General features: G+C 43.1%; 1 protein-coding gene across 2 annotated transcripts; it reads left to right on the top strand.

The window, feature by feature from the left end:
• Positions 1-1,303: 1,303 nt before the first annotated feature.
• On the top strand, positions 1,304-16,819 carry LOC111960526 (CAP-Gly domain-containing linker protein 3-like). Of its 2 annotated transcripts, XM_023982552.2 has the most exons (15): positions 1,304-1,393; positions 3,891-4,043; positions 4,955-5,094; positions 10,128-10,221; positions 10,372-10,533; positions 11,095-11,213; positions 13,415-13,651; positions 13,933-13,992; positions 14,782-14,917; positions 15,106-15,255; positions 15,735-15,869; positions 15,991-16,114; positions 16,346-16,413; positions 16,536-16,608; positions 16,742-16,819. In XM_023982552.2, the coding sequence occupies exons 2-15, from the start codon at positions 3,911-3,913 to the stop codon at positions 16,794-16,796; spliced, it is 1,686 nt and encodes a 561-aa protein (XP_023838320.1). In that variant the 5' UTR covers positions 1,304-1,393; positions 3,891-3,910; the 3' UTR covers positions 16,797-16,819. The 2 variants fall into 2 exon arrangements, with proteins under 2 accessions (XP_023838320.1, XP_023838321.1); XM_023982553.2 differs by lacking the exon at positions 13,933-13,992.
• The last annotated feature ends 304 nt before the right edge of the window (positions 16,820-17,123 follow it).

Raw genomic sequence — 17,123 nt, 5'->3', positions numbered from 1 at the left:
AGTGACTAAGTTCAGGGCAGGGGACTGGGCGGAGGCTGGCTAGTAACAGTGACTAAGTTCAAGGCAGGGTACTGGGCGGAGGCCAGCTAGTGGTATCTATTTAGGAGGCCAGCTAGTGGTATCTGTGTGAAAAAGTAATTGCCTCCTTACACTCAATAACTGGTTGTGCCACCTTTAGCTGCAATGACTGCAACCAAATGCTTCCTGTAGTTGTTGATCAGTCCCTCAAATTGCTGTGGAGGATGTTGGCCCACTTTTGCATGCAGAACTGCTTTAACTCAGCAACATTTGTGGGTTTTCAAGCATGACCTGCTCGTTTCAAGTCCTGACACATCTCAATTGGGATTGGGTCTGTATTTTGACTAGGCCATTCCACAACTTAAAATGTGTTGCTTTTAAACCATTTTCATGAAGACTTGATTATGTGTTTTGGATCATTGTCATGCTGCATGACCCAGCTGCACTTCAGCCAGTCCTCGTGGAAACATTACAACTTGTGTCGTCAACAGGTACAGGTGTTAGTACTGCTGGTAGTAGCAGTACTACCAGTAGAGCTGGTATGTGTCTCTTACTTTTTTAACCATTTATCAATTTTCGAGCAAACGGAATGAGCAGCAGCTACGTTTGGCTACATATGGACCATTAGTGGAATTCCCGCAAGAGAGTAACGGTAATGTGATTGGATGTTAATTATTTGACATGGTGTTGTTATTTCGCTGAAAACGAATTAGATGGTTTCATTTTATTTTTGGCAGTGAAACGAGGCTACTCAGGCGAGAGAAAAAACTCACCCAAATGTATATTCCCGTTAGAAAATATAAATGGACTGTTAGAAAATGTGAAGAATATATATCTTTTTAAAATATGTATATATATATATTTTTTTTGACTGTTGGAAAATGTGAAAAATATATATTTTAAAATATGTACTGTTAGAAAATGTGAAGAATATGTTTTTTTTAAATATGTATATATATATATATATATGATCGTCACTAGTTACCACTGCCACAAAGTCATAAACCTCGCCCATTTATACAATTTATTTTCTTAAAATGCGATTTTAAATTTAACCCTAACCTTAACCACACGTATACCTAACCCTAATCTTAAATTAAGATCAAAAAGCAATTTTTTACCTCATTAATTTTTAAGTTATAGCCAATTTTGTGGCTGTGGTAACTAGGCGAATTCCTGTTCCAAGGAAGGACACTCACAATTGTGCTCGTAGCCTACGTTGTGTATGGTTGTGGTCCGTGCGTGTTCACGCCCGTGACGCAGTCACAGAGAAAGACCTTCGCAGCATTTTAGCAGCATCCTCAGCACCATTGCTGTTCTCATCTAGCTGAGCCGCGAGGAAAAGCTTGAGATAATCAAAAAGGATTGTTTTGAGGTAAGATGAATATTATTCATGCATATAAGATTCAAATTATTGGATATATTTGTTTGATAAAATGTATTTGCTTCCTGTGTTTTTCACAGCATGTGTGTTTGTCTTGATACCGAGCCTAGAAAGATGGATGCTCTGAAAACACTGTTCCATGAAATCTCACTGGCGGATGTTTTTTTCTCTCCCATTTTATCATATAGGCGCATAAAAATATCAGCGCAGATATTATGCGTCTTCTCATTGTTATTGGCTCAAATGAATAGTTGCACATGTGATCTGTATATACCTCCTCCAGCATCTTTCTCATTGTTTGTCAACGGGGCGTTTTTTCTATTTTTCCCCCCTTTTATTATGCAGGTTGTAGAGCAATGCAATATGCACATTTTGCGTTATTGCTCATTGCAACACTAATATATTGTTTTTATTTATTGTCAATGACCCAAACATACAAGCTCTGGCCTATTGTTTTTGTCAAATTCAGTAGGATGGCATTAGTGTGACCCAGCCAAATGGTAAAACACTATTCATTCCATTACAATAGGTATTGAATAGAAGATTAACATCTGTAAGGTTGGTTGCACCTGTTTTTCCTCATATTTTGCTATCTGAATGTATTTGCCTCCAGGTTTTATACATCTTGTTGACTCATATGAGCACTGTTGCATAAGACTTAGTCATATAAGGTACTCAATTTAATTAAACAAATAATATGCTCTTGCTAATTATACACCACATMTATTCCAGTGAAAATGCTGTCTGTGACTGAGACTTCATTTATAAAACACACTACTGTCAGATCAGGGGTAGGAACTAGGAGGAGCAGGGCAACTCAGAAGAGAAGATGGTGGCTGCCATTACTGGACTCTGTTAGTAGAATAGTCATAATTGGTGACAGGTATTGCACAGCACAGGTATAGTTATCTACCAGTCATCGGACCCTATATCTTGGATACCCTTTGTTTCAACATAATCCTTTTGTGATGTCAGGCAACTTGTTGTATCACCCATTCTGCAGTGGCTATTGATTCAGCGGCAAATCATGGGAAGCACTTAAGAATGTCTATAACTAAAGGAAGAAATCAAAGTCAAATGTAGGAGCTTGTAGGTAAGGTGACTCACTGCGCAGGGACAGTTGCTCCCAAATCATCCAGGCTATGATTTCTCTTGACTATGTATCCATGGTATGTATCCATATCCAAACACGACTAGGAACCCCCTCAATGTGATGCAACTGAAGGAAACGGGCAACTCGTAGAGTTTCAGGAGGATGGTATCTGCCTGGGGGGGGTTGTTCACTTGGCTTTGAGTCTGTATCGCAGCAGAATCGGTCTCTGTTAATGTAGTTTCCCTAAGCGTAATGAATACAGCACAGACCACTGTATGGCCTCTGTTTTTGCCTCACTGTTTGACCCGATAATGCTTGAGTTGGTAGACTGATACAGTAGCACAGCTGCGCAATACGATAAGGCTTTTACTGATTGTGTGATGGGCTCTCTCTCTCTGCCTCTCTTTCTTCTCTCTCTCTCTCTGGATTTATTTCAAAATCCTAAAGGATTAGCAGAGGCATGGATGGACAATATAGTCTGTGTATTAGATTACTTGGCAGCGTAATAATTTTCAGGCCGGATGGATCTGATTTAGATACATGTGGTGTGCTCACCGTGCAGTCAGACTTTGGAGGAAGCAGCCCTTGGATGTGACAAAAAAGACCCAGTGAATAATTTACGCTATCATAGACTGTTCCCATTTCAATGTTGGGATAAACCGTTTCTCAGTTGTGTTAATGGGTCTGTTCTAAGGAGGTATTTATAATACATACATATAGCTTATTCTCTGACCCTAGATTGAACATTTATTTCACGATGTAAATCCAGTCAGGCCATATCAACGTAATAGGCTAAAGGGTCCATTGTGTTGTATATAAATTGCATTAGCATTGACATCCTGATACTATAAGGCTTTTACATAGATGTTTTACTGTTTGTTCAGCAGCACCTCAGAAATGAGTGCTGCCATGTCCAACACATACTGTACAGTACATGCATCCCTGATTTCCCATAGTCAGGACGGATGTGCGAAATCTGCTGCTGCATATACTATTTGGAAAATATAGCTCAGCCCTTTAGCAATGTCCAGAGCAATGATGGACATTAAGGCTTAGTATTAGCATGCACTGACATGGTACAATAAATTAGACTGCCTGTTAGCCTGTCTGCTCTCTGAGCCTCCTCATCTCTTGTCAGTAAGTGCAGTTATCAGTGAGTCACTACTGACCGTTTCTCACAGGCCCTAGAGCCAAACATAGAGCCTGTCTGCTCTGAGGGTATAGACTTGCCAGAGTAGATAGGCTGCCATGGGAACAAGACTCTTGTAAGCAACTACTTCATGTGACTCTTGGCTGAGTAACAGACGTATGAGAACTGTTCAGAAAAACCTGCGATGGAGCTGTTTGTTTTGTAGTGCCACTCAAGGAATGTTTGTCATCCATCTTGTTTTCCAGGCCCGCCAACGTCTAGCAGAATGACTAAAGAGCAGACTGCCGAGGTGGAGGAGGAGGCCCAGCCTGCCTCTGAGTACCAGAGCCCAGTTCACGAGCCCCGGAAGAGGCCCATGGTCCACCCATCTGCCCAGGCCCCCCTCCCCAAAGACTATGGTGGGTCCTAGGCCTCAGGCTCCAGGGCCCGCATTCACAAGAAGTGTCTCATAGTAGGAGTGCTGATCTAGGATCAGTTTTGCTTTTTAGGTCATAATGAATAAGATTATATGGACAGGAGTGACCTGACCCCAAATCAACACGTTGGGACGTTTTGTGAATACAGGCCAAGTCCCTTTGTTATCATGCTCCCTACTCAACACTACTTTATATGTAACAGTGGATTTTGGGCTCTGGGCCATGTGCTGCTGTAGCCTCGGTCCACAAAGAGCCTTTCACCAAGCACAGACCACTGCCTGGTCAAAACAACCTCTGCAGATTCATAGAAACATAATGAAAAGATGTAATAAAATGTATATGATCTATAAATAAGTGAACAAGGCCTTTTATGGCATGTTATTGATCCTTTTAGTAGATGGATCTTGACTTTGGGGCTGTTATATGCAAATAGTATGGTATTGCTGGACACTATGCCAATGAATGTAAGTGGTTTCTGCAGGCTAAAATGATGTGAAGCTATTTATTTCAGTTTGCCCACAAGCTTTAATGCATTTATTTTGATGGTGTATTATAAAAACAAAGTAAGATCAATTGTGTTCCCACTTCGGTAGGGCTTCAATCTACCAAATGCTGCTTTTAGAAACGGTGCTTTTAAACAGGACAGAAATATTGGATGTCCCACAGAGAACTCCATAAGTAATTAAATAGAGTGCACTAACAGGCCTACTGAAAAATACAACCCAAAATATATGTATATTTTGTAATAATAAAAAAATATGATATTTAATATCACACATTCAGAATGAGTCAATATGCTGTCTGACAAAGAACAAAAAATAGCAAGAGAGGCACATGTAATACTGATTTGATGAGGAGGGTAATTATCTTGTTGGCATTCCCTACCATTCCAGTCTTCACATTCTTTGACCCAAATGATCCTGCGTGTCTGGAGATCCTGCTGGACCCACGCACCACCATCCCAGAGCTGTTTGCCATCATCCGTCAGTGGGTCCCACAGGTCCAGCACAAGATCGACCTCATCGGAAACGAGGTGAGTTACTGCCGGTCGGATTTTCAGCAGACTACAGGCCTGAATACAGCTCAGACACAACACTGGCAGAAACATACAGATATATGTAGAAAGCTGTAGGCCTAGAGCAGGGATGGGCATCTTTGATGTGGGTGGAGGCCACAAAAAATCTGAACTCAGTGGCTCATGGATCTGCACCACATTCATACCCACACATGCCGTCAGAGCCGGCCCTAGCCTTTTGTTGGGGGGGGGGGCCTAACTTGCGAGCAAAACATTTTGCTGCTCTTGACACCGGAAAGGAACAATTGACGTTTTAAAGTACATTTCCTCCAATTCTACACATTTTACCATGGAACGTAGAAAAAATATTACAGTTATAAAGCACGTTCCCTGCTATTCTACAGGATTTGCCATGGGGCGGAGAGAAGATTTAGCAGTTGTATAACTCATTTAATGCAATTCTAAACATTGTGCCATAGGGTGGAGAGAAATGTTTGCAGTTTTTAATGTGATATCTGAATGAGAGTGACTAACAAAATCAATAGGCGCCACCCAGTCGGTAATTCGGCTATGATTAATACAAGTTTAGATAGCTGGTTAGACTAATTTACTGATCTAAAAAATGATAGCTGACATGGGCTAGTTGAGAGACTGTCCGACTGACATAGCAGGAGAAAAATTGCTGATGCACAACCAAATTTGCACCTTGTATATTCTAATATTGTAACTCTCAACAATAAGTTGAGATCCCGACTGAGTTCCTTTTATGGAAATGTATCCGCGAGCCTACAAAAGAGGTGGGACGCCAGATGCCTACAAAGTTGAATTTGGCGTTTCACAAGGCACTGTGCTTGYACCCATATCATTGGTTTCTTTATTTCTACTGCACATAACAGACAGATACAGTATATTACTGCATAGTGCACCAAAGATACAGGTCTCCAACCAAAATACAATACACACAGGGAACAAAATTCACCATGCAGTCATTAGTTGAAGAGAACATGGAAACGCTCATCAACATACTGTAACACACAACAATGCACACCTTTTAGCTCAAATTCATTGAAATCTCATGAACAATATCAATGTATTAAATCCCTTACTATCTAAAGAGCAGTGGCCTTTCAGCTGCATGCAACCTTCTAGAGTTGGTCACCATCACCATATGCTGCATTTGCAGTAAGGAGAGAAGTCCATTGGTCTGTGCTCAGCTTGCTACTCTGCTCTCGTGCTCTTAAGAGCTGCCAACGGGGCAGACGCATCAAGTTCCTTGATCCCTGGAGGAATGCAGTCGATGCAGGCCTAGTAATTGTGTTGTTCGACCGCTCTTTGTGGTGAACTCTTGCGGCTCTGAGCCGGTCAGCAGCGGTACACTGTTGTTGTTGGCCAAGGTCCTGCTAGAAGATTACAGACTCGTTATCACACTAACCTAGTAAGAGAGTGTTTTTTGACAAACCCACTAGTTGAGCCTCAACGTCGGTAAGGCACCACAAAGGGAACCCATTAAGGCACAAGGCAAGCATAAGATGAGTATTTCCCAGTCCCATGCCCATACACAGTATGTGCTGTTGAATAAGCATGTGTATGTGTATGGCATGGGATTGGGAAATACTCATCTTGTGTTTGTCTTGTGCCTTAATGGGTTGTCTTATAATGGGATCTGTATTGTGGGAGGCTTGGTGGCTTTGGCTTCAGTTGGAGGCATGACAAACAACCCCTTGGGGCACTTTAGCAAAGTTGAAGCTCTACTAGTGAACTTTTCACAAAACACCTTCTTACTAAGGATGTTGTCATGTAAGGAAGGTGTGGTTTATGTTTCAGTCGATTCCCTTTTATATTGCTGTTGCTCAGATGAAAGAGCACAGCTTTAGCTCAGGACTAACCATTACTGCAGTTTGAGTAGTGTTATTGTGACCATGGGAGTAGGAACTCTCATAACCCTGAAGAGGAAGAGTGATGAGGGTGGGATGTAAATCAACAAAAAGTATGTGTTGTGTCTTTGGCTYTGCCGGATTAAGTGATATGACATGCTATTCTATAAAATCATCTCTCTGCAATTAATATTACCTGATTTAAGCTAATCAGGTGAATGTAATTAACTAGAAAGTCGGGGCACCACGAAATAATGTTTATAGAGCTGTTATCTTCCGAAAAAACTCTTAAAGACCTAGTAATCTTTTACATCAATAGCAGTCAATATTTAATCCTCGCCTTATTTCAGTCTCATCTGAAAGTTGTAAATTCTTATCTTCACGAACCCTGGCTAACAAGTTGAATCAGCAATACAAAATTTGGTTTAATTATTTATTTACTAAATACCTAACTAATCACACAGAATTACATATACACAGAATTAATCATACATTGATGGACCTGGTGAATGGAGCCGATATAGCGGCTGGTTACACAAAGAAAAGGGGGGGGTTTGAGTGAAAGAGCGGGAAGACTGAGGAACAAAGGGAGAAGCTATGCTATCGTAAATACAGTATCTTATGCATTCTAAATTACCGCACATTTGAAAAAGGAGAATGCAATAAATATTTACTCTGAGCTGCGCTTCGGTAGATTGGTCGTCGATGGAAGGCCGGTTTGTCTTTTGAAGAGTGTCTCTTGGTGAACTGGAGCGTGGTAGAATGGATACTCTGTCCATCCTCTCCTAGCCCACGTTTACAGCGACTGCTGCTAACTCAACGGCTAGGAGGTATCACTTCGGGAGTGAATAAGAGTTCAAAGTTCATACCAAGTTGCCATACTTTTAAGCTCATGCTATATTCTGGCTGGTGTAGTCGAAATTCATCCTTTCGACGTGTTGACCGTCATCTTCACGTTGAAATTCGATGCTGATTTCGTTAGGTTATCTGAGCCCTTTTAACGTAGGACCGTCGCCCTAACGTCCTCGGAACAGAAAGTTACATTTTCGTCAAGGGGCTTATTTAGGATTGGGGGAGAGGGCTCTGTTTCATAGTTTACAACCCATGTCTGTTCACTTGGGCGGGCCCTCTGAGTGAGCACAGTGGTGTTCTTCTGACAAACCGTTTTCTCATTAAGAAGCTAAAAAATTACATTTAATCTTTTCACAAATAGGTTCATATTTAAACATTTAAATTGCACAACAATTCCATGTGAATCTGATAACTATAATGTGTAGACTTTCCAAGATACAGTTTATGTCGTCCTATCATCAGTAATCATGTCTCAGACGCCAACTGAACTGACATCATATTCATTAAGTCCCAACGCATATTTTCAACTGGTTGGATTACCGAAATATGGTTCCGTTACCCATCTTTTGATGTCACCAGACTCTCTATGTTAACAAAGGGATTTTCAATAGTCACATCGGTAGAGTAGAGAGAGGAAAAAGGGGAAAGGTATAAACCTCCCCCACTCAGGCCAACGTCATGACATATGCATACTTCAAGTTTCAGACTAATTTCCTAATCCCGCCCTACTGTCTTGGAGAGAGGGAAGATATGCCCCATAAAAACACATGTACACACACCAAGCAAATACACACTCTTAGTTAACTCGGTTTCCTCTTAGCCATGCAGCTTTAGTGTTAGGATTGATCGTAAAGTCAGCCTCAGTTCCTGGGTGTCCCCCGGGACGCCATGARGGCTGTGATTGATGGCTGAGATAATAGGGTCTTTCCATTACCCAAACAGGCTCTGCACTAAGACAGACTCTAAATCAGACTAGGATGTCAGATATGGGCAAAGAACCACTCTGCTGCACTTTCAGTAAACAACCTCAGCCCTCTGGCAAATAGTCAATGTCTTTTTGACAGTATTTGAGAGTATTTTCATTAACAGAGATGCATTGACTTATCTGCAAAAGGCTTATGTGGATGTAGGCTTTTGGTCCATTCAAATCAGTAACGCACCTGATTCAACCTAACAGAGTCCTAACTGAAGTCGAATCAGAAGTGTATGGCTTTGGCGCATACAGATTGGCCACCGCTTCTTTACAAGCTACTTGGACAGTAAGAATTTCCACCAATATCAGTTACTAGCCCCAAATTCCTTTTCGACAATGTTAGCCTCGTGTTAGCATTGCAGCTACAGGGATCCATCTTATAGAATCCATGTTGAATTCATGTTGAATCCATGTTGAATTCATGTTGAATKATGAAAGTGTGCATGGTGGTGTCCTCGTTAAGCCTCGGGAGAGGACCTGTCTGATAATATCATGTTCGTTCAGTTGGACTACATGTCTCTGTATGAAAAGGCATAATCTCAGGGCTTGAGGAGAGTGTGCTCATTTTGTCTCTCTTGATTGACACTGGTGGATATTGAACTGTCCCGGGATAGTTGCTAGTCCAGTTCAGGAATCAGGATGGGTCCTTTTTCACCTGTCACTCGACACCCGTCACTGCTGTCTGCTGGCACTAGAGGAGAGAGCTAATTAACTGGAGTTTCACTGCTTCTTCAAATCTTCACCGTTGGGAATATGGCTTTACATAGCACATCTGACACTCAGCAAGACATTGACGGAGGTTATTCGACGTTGTAAAGGATGCCATGAATAGTTTGCTGTTATCTCCTATTGGTACTGTTTCCAATGTACCGAGTACAAGCTTAGATATTCAGTTGAAACAGCATAGTAAATGAATGTCACTTCCAGTAACGACTGCCATCATTTCAATATGTGTCCCTCAAATGTTTTACCTATCCAAAATGGATGCCAGTTCCTCATGTTGATGTATGCTACTCAGCAATGATAGCCTCTGATGAAGTTGCAATGCAGTGAAAATGACCGTAGTGCTTAATTCATGACTCAGCAGGATCTCATGACTCCCCATCATTAGACTTCACAAACATGTGTCGTCTGTGCGAATTGGGTGTGAATGGCTCATCCTGCTAATGTGGCTACGATAAGCACAGGAAGCATCTCTCAGAGAGATGAGAGGCTATGGCCCTGAGGTGGTGTGGTCTGTATGTGTGGTGTGTTCAGTGTTTCAAAAGGCATATGATACTAATGCTCTCTCTGCCTTTCCCCTAGCATCTCTCTCTCTCAGTTCACTGAACAGTTCTTGTCTCCTTTTACAGATCTTGAAGCGTGGTTGCCATGTCAACGACCGTGACGGGCTGACAGACATGACCTTGCTCCACTATAGTTGCAAAGCCGGGGCCCATGGAGTTGGTGAGACTCTCAAACCTTGAACTGATTGTTCATTGCAAGTGTCTGATTTCTCAATAAATCTTTCATAAAATAAAGTGTTTTTAGCCTAAGATTCAATGTAGATTTACTGTAGTTTCCTACCAGTTTTGTCCATCTTGTGACCCCATCCAGGTGACCCTGCCGCTGCCCTCAGGCTGTCCAATCAGCTAATTTCCCTGGGGGCAGACGTCAGTCTCCGCAGCCGCTGGACCAACATGAACGCCCTGCACTACGCAGCCTACTTCGACGTGCCAGAGCTGATTCGCATTCTCCTCAAGGCCTCCAAACCCAGAGGTGAGTAGCGTCAACACAACCCATGTAGCCTACCTAGCCAACTAACAACATAGTCAGTCCTCAGGAGCTGTTGGAGACTAATAAACCTCCCCAAACGACTTTCCTCACCCTGTTCGCACACTCAGTCATATACTGTATACACACACTCACACTCCAAAGCTCCTGCTTGGGCATGTCCTGTCAGTTCTAGCACGCTCCTGGTGTATGTCCTGTATGTCTCCTCCCTCCCCTCCCTGGACTTCCAATCAGAACTAACACTGCATCCAGCCCCTACCAGCATTGACCCAAAGCCATTTCATTAACTCCTACATTGATTTATCATCGCTCCACCACACTGACCATTGATTGTGGCCGTTTTGTCTCATTGTTATTCTCCTGTCTACGGACCATGGGGCTCAAACACAACACGAGACTCTTAAGAGATTAAATTGGTAATGCTTTCAGAGACCCCTAGGAGAAGGAATTGGTTTACGCTTTTAGAATAAAACTAAGATTATAGCTGACATTGGCTTTACAACTCAGATTGATTTGATCTGAACCTGGTTGTATCTGTCTCTGTAGTGCTGAATTCCACCTGCAGTGACTTCCACCATGGCACAGCCCTGCACATCGCTGCCTCCAACCTGTGTCTGGGATCAGTCCAGTGTCTGCTAGAGCATGGAGCCAACCCCACTGTCAGGGTAAGAGCACTATTGACTAGACCTCTCTTTTGTACGTCTCTCATGGTAACTAACTACAAACAGAAATGCTGAAATTGAATATGGCATATACACTCACTGGACAGTTTATTAGGTGCTTGATCACTCCTACAGACAGTGAGTCTTATGGCCTGCTATATAAAGGCAGACAGGCATCGAGSCATTCAGTAACTGTTGGATTGAACGTTAGAATGGGCAGAACAAGTGACCTAAACGACTTTGAGTGTGGTATGATTGTCGGTGTCAGGCGCGCCAGATCCAGTATCTTAGAAACGGCTGCCCTCCTGGGCTTTTCACACACAACAGTGTCTAGGGTTTGCCAAGAATGGTGTGGCAATCAAAAAACATCCAGTCAGCAGCTGTCCTGTGGGCGAAAACAGCTTGTTGATGAGAGATGTCGAAGGAGAATAGCAAGAATCGTGCAAGCTACACTCTTTGAAAAAAGGGTTCCAAAAGTGTTCTTCGGCTGTCCCCATAGGAGAACCCTTTTTGGCTCCAGGTAGAACCCTTTTGGGTTCCATGTTGAACCCTCTGTAGAAAGGGTTCTACCTGGAACCCTTTAATTTTCTAGATAGCACCTTTTCTTCTAAGAGTGTAACATGTGGGCAGCAAACACAGAAATAACGCCACAGTACAACAGTGGTGTGCAGAACAGCATCCCGGAATACACAACTCGTCTATCCTTGTCATGGATTGGCTATTGCAGCAGACGACCACACCGGGTTCCACTCGAATCAGCTAAAAACAAGAAGAAGCTGCTCCAGTGGGCACGCGATCACCAACACCGGACACTTGAGGAGTGGACATCGCCTGGAACATGACAGCGAGCTCAGTTTATTTGAGTGGCCTGCGCAGTCCTCAACCCAATAGAGCATCTTTGGGTTGAGATGGAACGGGCTGTTCGCAGCATGAATGTACCGCTGTCCATTCTGCAGCAACTGCGTGATGCCATCGCGTCAGCATGAACCAACATCCCTGTGGAACTTTTCCGACACCTTGTGGAATGCTCCGAAGAATTCAGGCTGTTCTGAAGGCAAAAGGGGGTCTGACCCGGTACCCCAGTAGATAGGTGGACCTAATAGAATGGGTGTGCATCTGAGGTTTCATGTCTGTTTGATATGATTTCTTGGCAACTTAAAAGGGAGCTGAACTTCCTGATTTGGCCTCGTTTTTCAGCTTGGTCATTAAGAAATAACTGAAGCCAAACGAGAGTTGTCTGGGGGGGTGGTTTAATGTGTGTGTCTCTTTTGTGTGTGTTTGCACGTGGCAAGCAGTCTTTGGTTTGTACATTCACTCTCTCAAAACAGTACACGGTTACAGTCACTCACCCTTCTAGATAACGTGAAACAGTCTAACAGGTCTTGAAGTCGCCTAGGAAAGCTATTGCTAGCCAACTTCTTTCACCAATTAGCTTTAGCCAGCTGGTGTGCGACCGTGGCAAGTTGGTTTGACATTTGATAGCACTGAGGCTTGTTAGGGACCATAAATAATTTACACAATGTAAATGGCGCAATATTTTTTATGTTGCCCACCTTTTAGTTGTCTCATTAAATTATTTCAATATTTGTATTTGAATTTCTACAATTTATAGTTGTTTTGAGGTTGTTAGGTCATTGAAATTTGGATCTATTGGCATTTAAAAAATATTGTCCCATGTACATTGTGTATTTTACTGATGGTCCCTAACTAGCCCCATAGGGCTATCGAATGTCAAACCAAATTGACCATGGACATTATGATCAGGTCTCATGCAGCTGTGCGCTGAATTGATGATTACTTGGGTGCTGCCAGGTGTAGGCATGTGGGCAGGCTTGAAATAAACCCAATCAAAGCTAAACTGTTACAGTACCCTTTTATTCCGTGACATACACTTTATTTCTATCATCTCACAAATCTCAGACTGACTTTATGACCAAAACTATCCTATTTAGACTTTGTAGTCAATTTTGACAGTAGAATAAATGTTTTATGGCTCATATCAATGCCACATAGACCATTTTCAAAATGAGATGTTGCTTTTTAGGGGCAGTCGCTCTTTAAAAACACTGTTTCAGATAAAACAGATTCTGTTTCTGTTTTTATGTGGGGATGACTTCGACACAAATATGCCAATTTATTTCTGATGTCCCTTTCTCTCTCCCTTTTTCTCTCCCTCCCTCCTTCTCTGTCTCGCTCTCTGACAGAATGATAAGGGCCAGGGGCCGGCCGAGGTGGTCCCTGACCCAATGGACATGACTCTGGACAAAGCGGAGGCGGCCATGGTGGCCAAGGAGCTGAAGCAGCTGCTGCTGGACTCTGTGCCCCTCAGCTGCAACCTGCCCCGCGCCACCCTGCTCAACTACGACAACATCCCTGGCAACCTCATGCTTACCTCCATCGGCCTGAAACTGGGCGACCGTGTGGTGCTGGACGACATGAAGGTGTGTGTGTGCGGTTTGTCAGGATTGGGAGGCAAAGGGTAAGAAATGGGAGCCTCAAAGACTGAAAACAGTGAATTAAAATAAACTGCTGAATTTTGTGAGCGCGTTTATGTGCCTAAGACCATTTAAATGGCTTTCAATTATCTTTATATCTTTTTTATAGTGGCCAGTATGAGGTATCATTCATCCTATATGGTGGAGCCCTGCTGCTTGTTGTACTGTGTGAGAAGAGAACGTGAATTCTAGCAAACATTTATTCCCACTTGTGTTAACACATATAGCTTCCCAAAAAATCGAGCAGTGATGAAATTGACATCTCAGCTCTGCATCACCTGAAGCAGGTGGGTAGCCCTCGACCTGTGTGTCTACTTGCATAACTGAACACATTTAATCGTGTTTTCAGGTGTATTTCCATGACTGACCGCATTACTGACTGCACTAAACGACGTAGTCTCCCTTGGTGCATTCATTTGGTATTTACCATGCATCACTAACTGCACTTCAAATGCATTGGAAACCTATGTGTGGCCTACTGTATGTCAGCAACTGGAATCCACTAATTTGAGATGGTGTCCACATACTTTTGTATATATAGTGTATGTCCTACTGACCACAACATAATCACTTAAAACATGTTATTGTGTTGAGATGGGTAGACTACTAACCATAGCCTAGTTACAGAGCTGCCCAACCCTGTTCCTGGAGAGCTACCCTCCTGAAGTTTTTCACTCCAACCCCAGTAGTAACTAACCTGACTCAGATGATCAACCAGCTAATTATTAGAATCAGGTGTGCTAGATTAGAGTTGGAGCAAAAACCTTCAGGACTGTAGCTCTCCAGGAACAGGGTTGGCCAGGCCTGGGACCTAGTATCTCAGTAGTAATGAATGACAGAAAAAGACCAGATAAGCATGCTGCCCTGGTCTAGAGATGTCTGAGACTAGTCCTACCTCAGTGCTGTGGAGAAGTGTTGTTAACTATTTAATCCTGCCTGGTATCACCTTCAATAATACAAGAATAAAAATCACGTGTTTTGTTCGATGAGCCCCTGTGGGGATCAATAAGGTTAATTCAATTTGATAGTCAAAATCCAATATAAATGTCAGACCTCACACAGTCTCTCCTCCACAGACGGGCACGCTGCGCTTCTGTGGGACCACGGAGTTCGCCAGTGGCCAATGGGTAGGGGTGGAGCTGGACGAGCCAGAGGGCAAGAACGACGGAAGTGTGGGGGGGGTGCGTTACTTCATCTGCCCCCCCAAATTGGGTAACCACCTGTTATTTCACTCACATTTTGGGAATTCTTACTTAAATCTATTGAAATGCGCTAAGATTCCCCGTGAGAAAAGAGCAAAGAGAAGACTTGATTTCATAACTTTTTTTGTCAATTTTATGCAGGTTTTATGCAATGCAGGTTTTTCAGGGTTTTCTCTAATCACTTCTATTGTCCTGAAGGTATCTTTGCTCCAGTGTCGAAAATCGCCAAAGCTGTTGAGCTGGCCCCCTCCTCTGTCACCTCCACACCCAAGACGCCCCGCATGGACTTCTCCCGCGTCACAGGAAAGAACAAGAAAGAAAAGAAGGAAATAATGGAGAGAGAGAAAGGTACAAGAAAGGGAAAGGGGATACCTAGTCAGTTGTACAACTGAAATGCCGCTTCCACAAAAGAGTTTCCCCATCAAGGGCCATGGCATTCATTCTCATAGGAGCACAACAAGCCATCTGTTGATTCACAGACTTTATAACACATAAATAACACATGACTCATAGACTTATAACACATTATAAACTGGGTGGTTCTGCTGAATGCTGATTAGCTGACAGCCGTATACCACGGGTATGACAAAATATATATTTTTACTGATATAATTACGTTGGTAACCAGTTTATAATAGCAATAAGGCACCTCGGGGGTTGGTGGTATATGGTCAATATACCACGGTTAAGGGCTGTGTCCAGGCACTCAGCGCTGCGTCGTGTGTAAGAACAGCCCTTAGCCATGGTATATTGGCCATATACCACACCCCCTCGTACCTTATTGCTTAAAAATAACATGTTAACTAACATTTGATTTCCTCCATCAGCTCTGAGGAAGAAGTCTATGTCCGTAGCCAGTCTGGACCCAGATGGGGTGAAGGTGGAACTTGGAGACCAGGTGCTGGTTGCTGGTGTGAAGCAGGGAATCATACGCTATTACGGAAAGACAGACTTTGCCCCAGGTAGGTCTGCTGTGAAATCAAGTCACTGCAACACTGGTGGTGATCTTTTCAAGAAATGTTTGACAAATGCTTAGAAATGTTTAATCAAGTTGAACTATTGATGATGTGTGTGTGTGTCCAGGTTACTGGTTTGGTGTGGAGCTGGAGCAGCCCACAGGAAAGCATGACGGGTCTGTTTTTGGTGTCCGCTACTTCACCTGCCTGCCCAAGTACGGCGTCTTTGCACCCCCATCTCGGGTACAGAGGTAACATAACACCTATTTTAACACCTGGTTCAAAAAATGACCCTAAGATAACGTAACGACTTTATTGATGAGAAAGCATTTTACTGTTACCTTGTGTAACTATGCTTATCATTCATTCTCAGACGGAGAGCTAGACAATATACAACGTTCTCTGTTGTGATTGTAAAGGTTCATTCTGAACAGACTGACCGTCTTGTACAATACTAAGCACGGCTGTTAATGATCTCTCAGAATCTGCGGATCAAAGGACGGTCAGAGCGGCGACGGCACGATGGTGAAAAAAGTCCACCAGGTGTCTAGTAAGTATCTACGGTCAAATCCATCCAGCCATGTTAGCCAGCGTGCCACGCCACCCCATGTTATGATGTACCTTCTACTCCCACGTCTGTATTCTATCCAAAGAGTTCTTTGTTTCTTCTAGTGAACCAGCCAAAGCGTAAATTCAACGCGGTGAGGTCACCTAAGGACATCACGTCTGAGAGTTCAATATCCAGGTAGAGTCTCTTCTTTTCCTCTCTGTGTTGTCTCTGAGTCAACAAATAGCAGCTTAGAAATAAGCTCCTGTTGATGAATGTGTCCAGTGACGTGAATCCCTCTCCTCTTCCTCCTGCTCATCCTCTTCCTCAGGTTGCTGTTCTGCTGCTGGTTCCCCTGGATGCTGCGAGCTGAGATGCAGTCCTAACGACACTCTCCTTCCTCCTCCTCTTCCTCCTCAAAAGATCTACTGCTCTCCTCTTAGTGTCCATCTTTCATTTGTGCTTTTCTCTGGCTGTTGCTGTCAGAATTACAGTAGTGAACCACTGCCCCCCCCCTCCCTCCACTCTCCATTCCCCTTGATTGCAGTCAGTCCTATAGCAAAACCTAGTGCCTTGTATGTTAACTAACATCCTGCATTCCGTTTGTAACACTAGTAATGAGACAAAATAATTGTAACTCGAAATCTGGGACACAAACTCTACAAAAGCAACGATCTAATAGATATATTCATTTAGTTTTTGTACGTTTCTCT

Source organism: Salvelinus sp. IW2-2015, linkage group LG4p (genome assembly GCF_002910315.2).
Source record: "Salvelinus sp. IW2-2015 linkage group LG4p, ASM291031v2, whole genome shotgun sequence".
In the NCBI taxonomy this organism is placed as follows: domain Eukaryota; kingdom Metazoa; phylum Chordata; class Actinopteri; order Salmoniformes; family Salmonidae; genus Salvelinus; species Salvelinus sp. IW2-2015.
The sequence above is the reverse complement of the archived record's forward strand: the minus strand, read 5'-3'. Positions and strand labels throughout refer to the sequence as shown.

Bases quoted from the DNA above. Each gene is read 5' to 3' on its own strand.
- LOC111960526 (XM_023982552.2), top strand. From the start codon at position 3,911: ATGACTAAAGAGCAGACTGCCGAGGTGGAGGAGGAGGCCCAGCCTGCC. The intron at 4,044-4,954 runs GTGGGTCCTAGG...CTACCATTCCAG, and splicing joins CCCCCTCCCCAAAGACTATG to TCTTCACATTCTTTGACCCA. The intron at 16,609-16,741 runs GTAGAGTCTCTT...CCTCTTCCTCAG, and splicing joins TCTGAGAGTTCAATATCCAG to GTTGCTGTTCTGCTGCTGGT.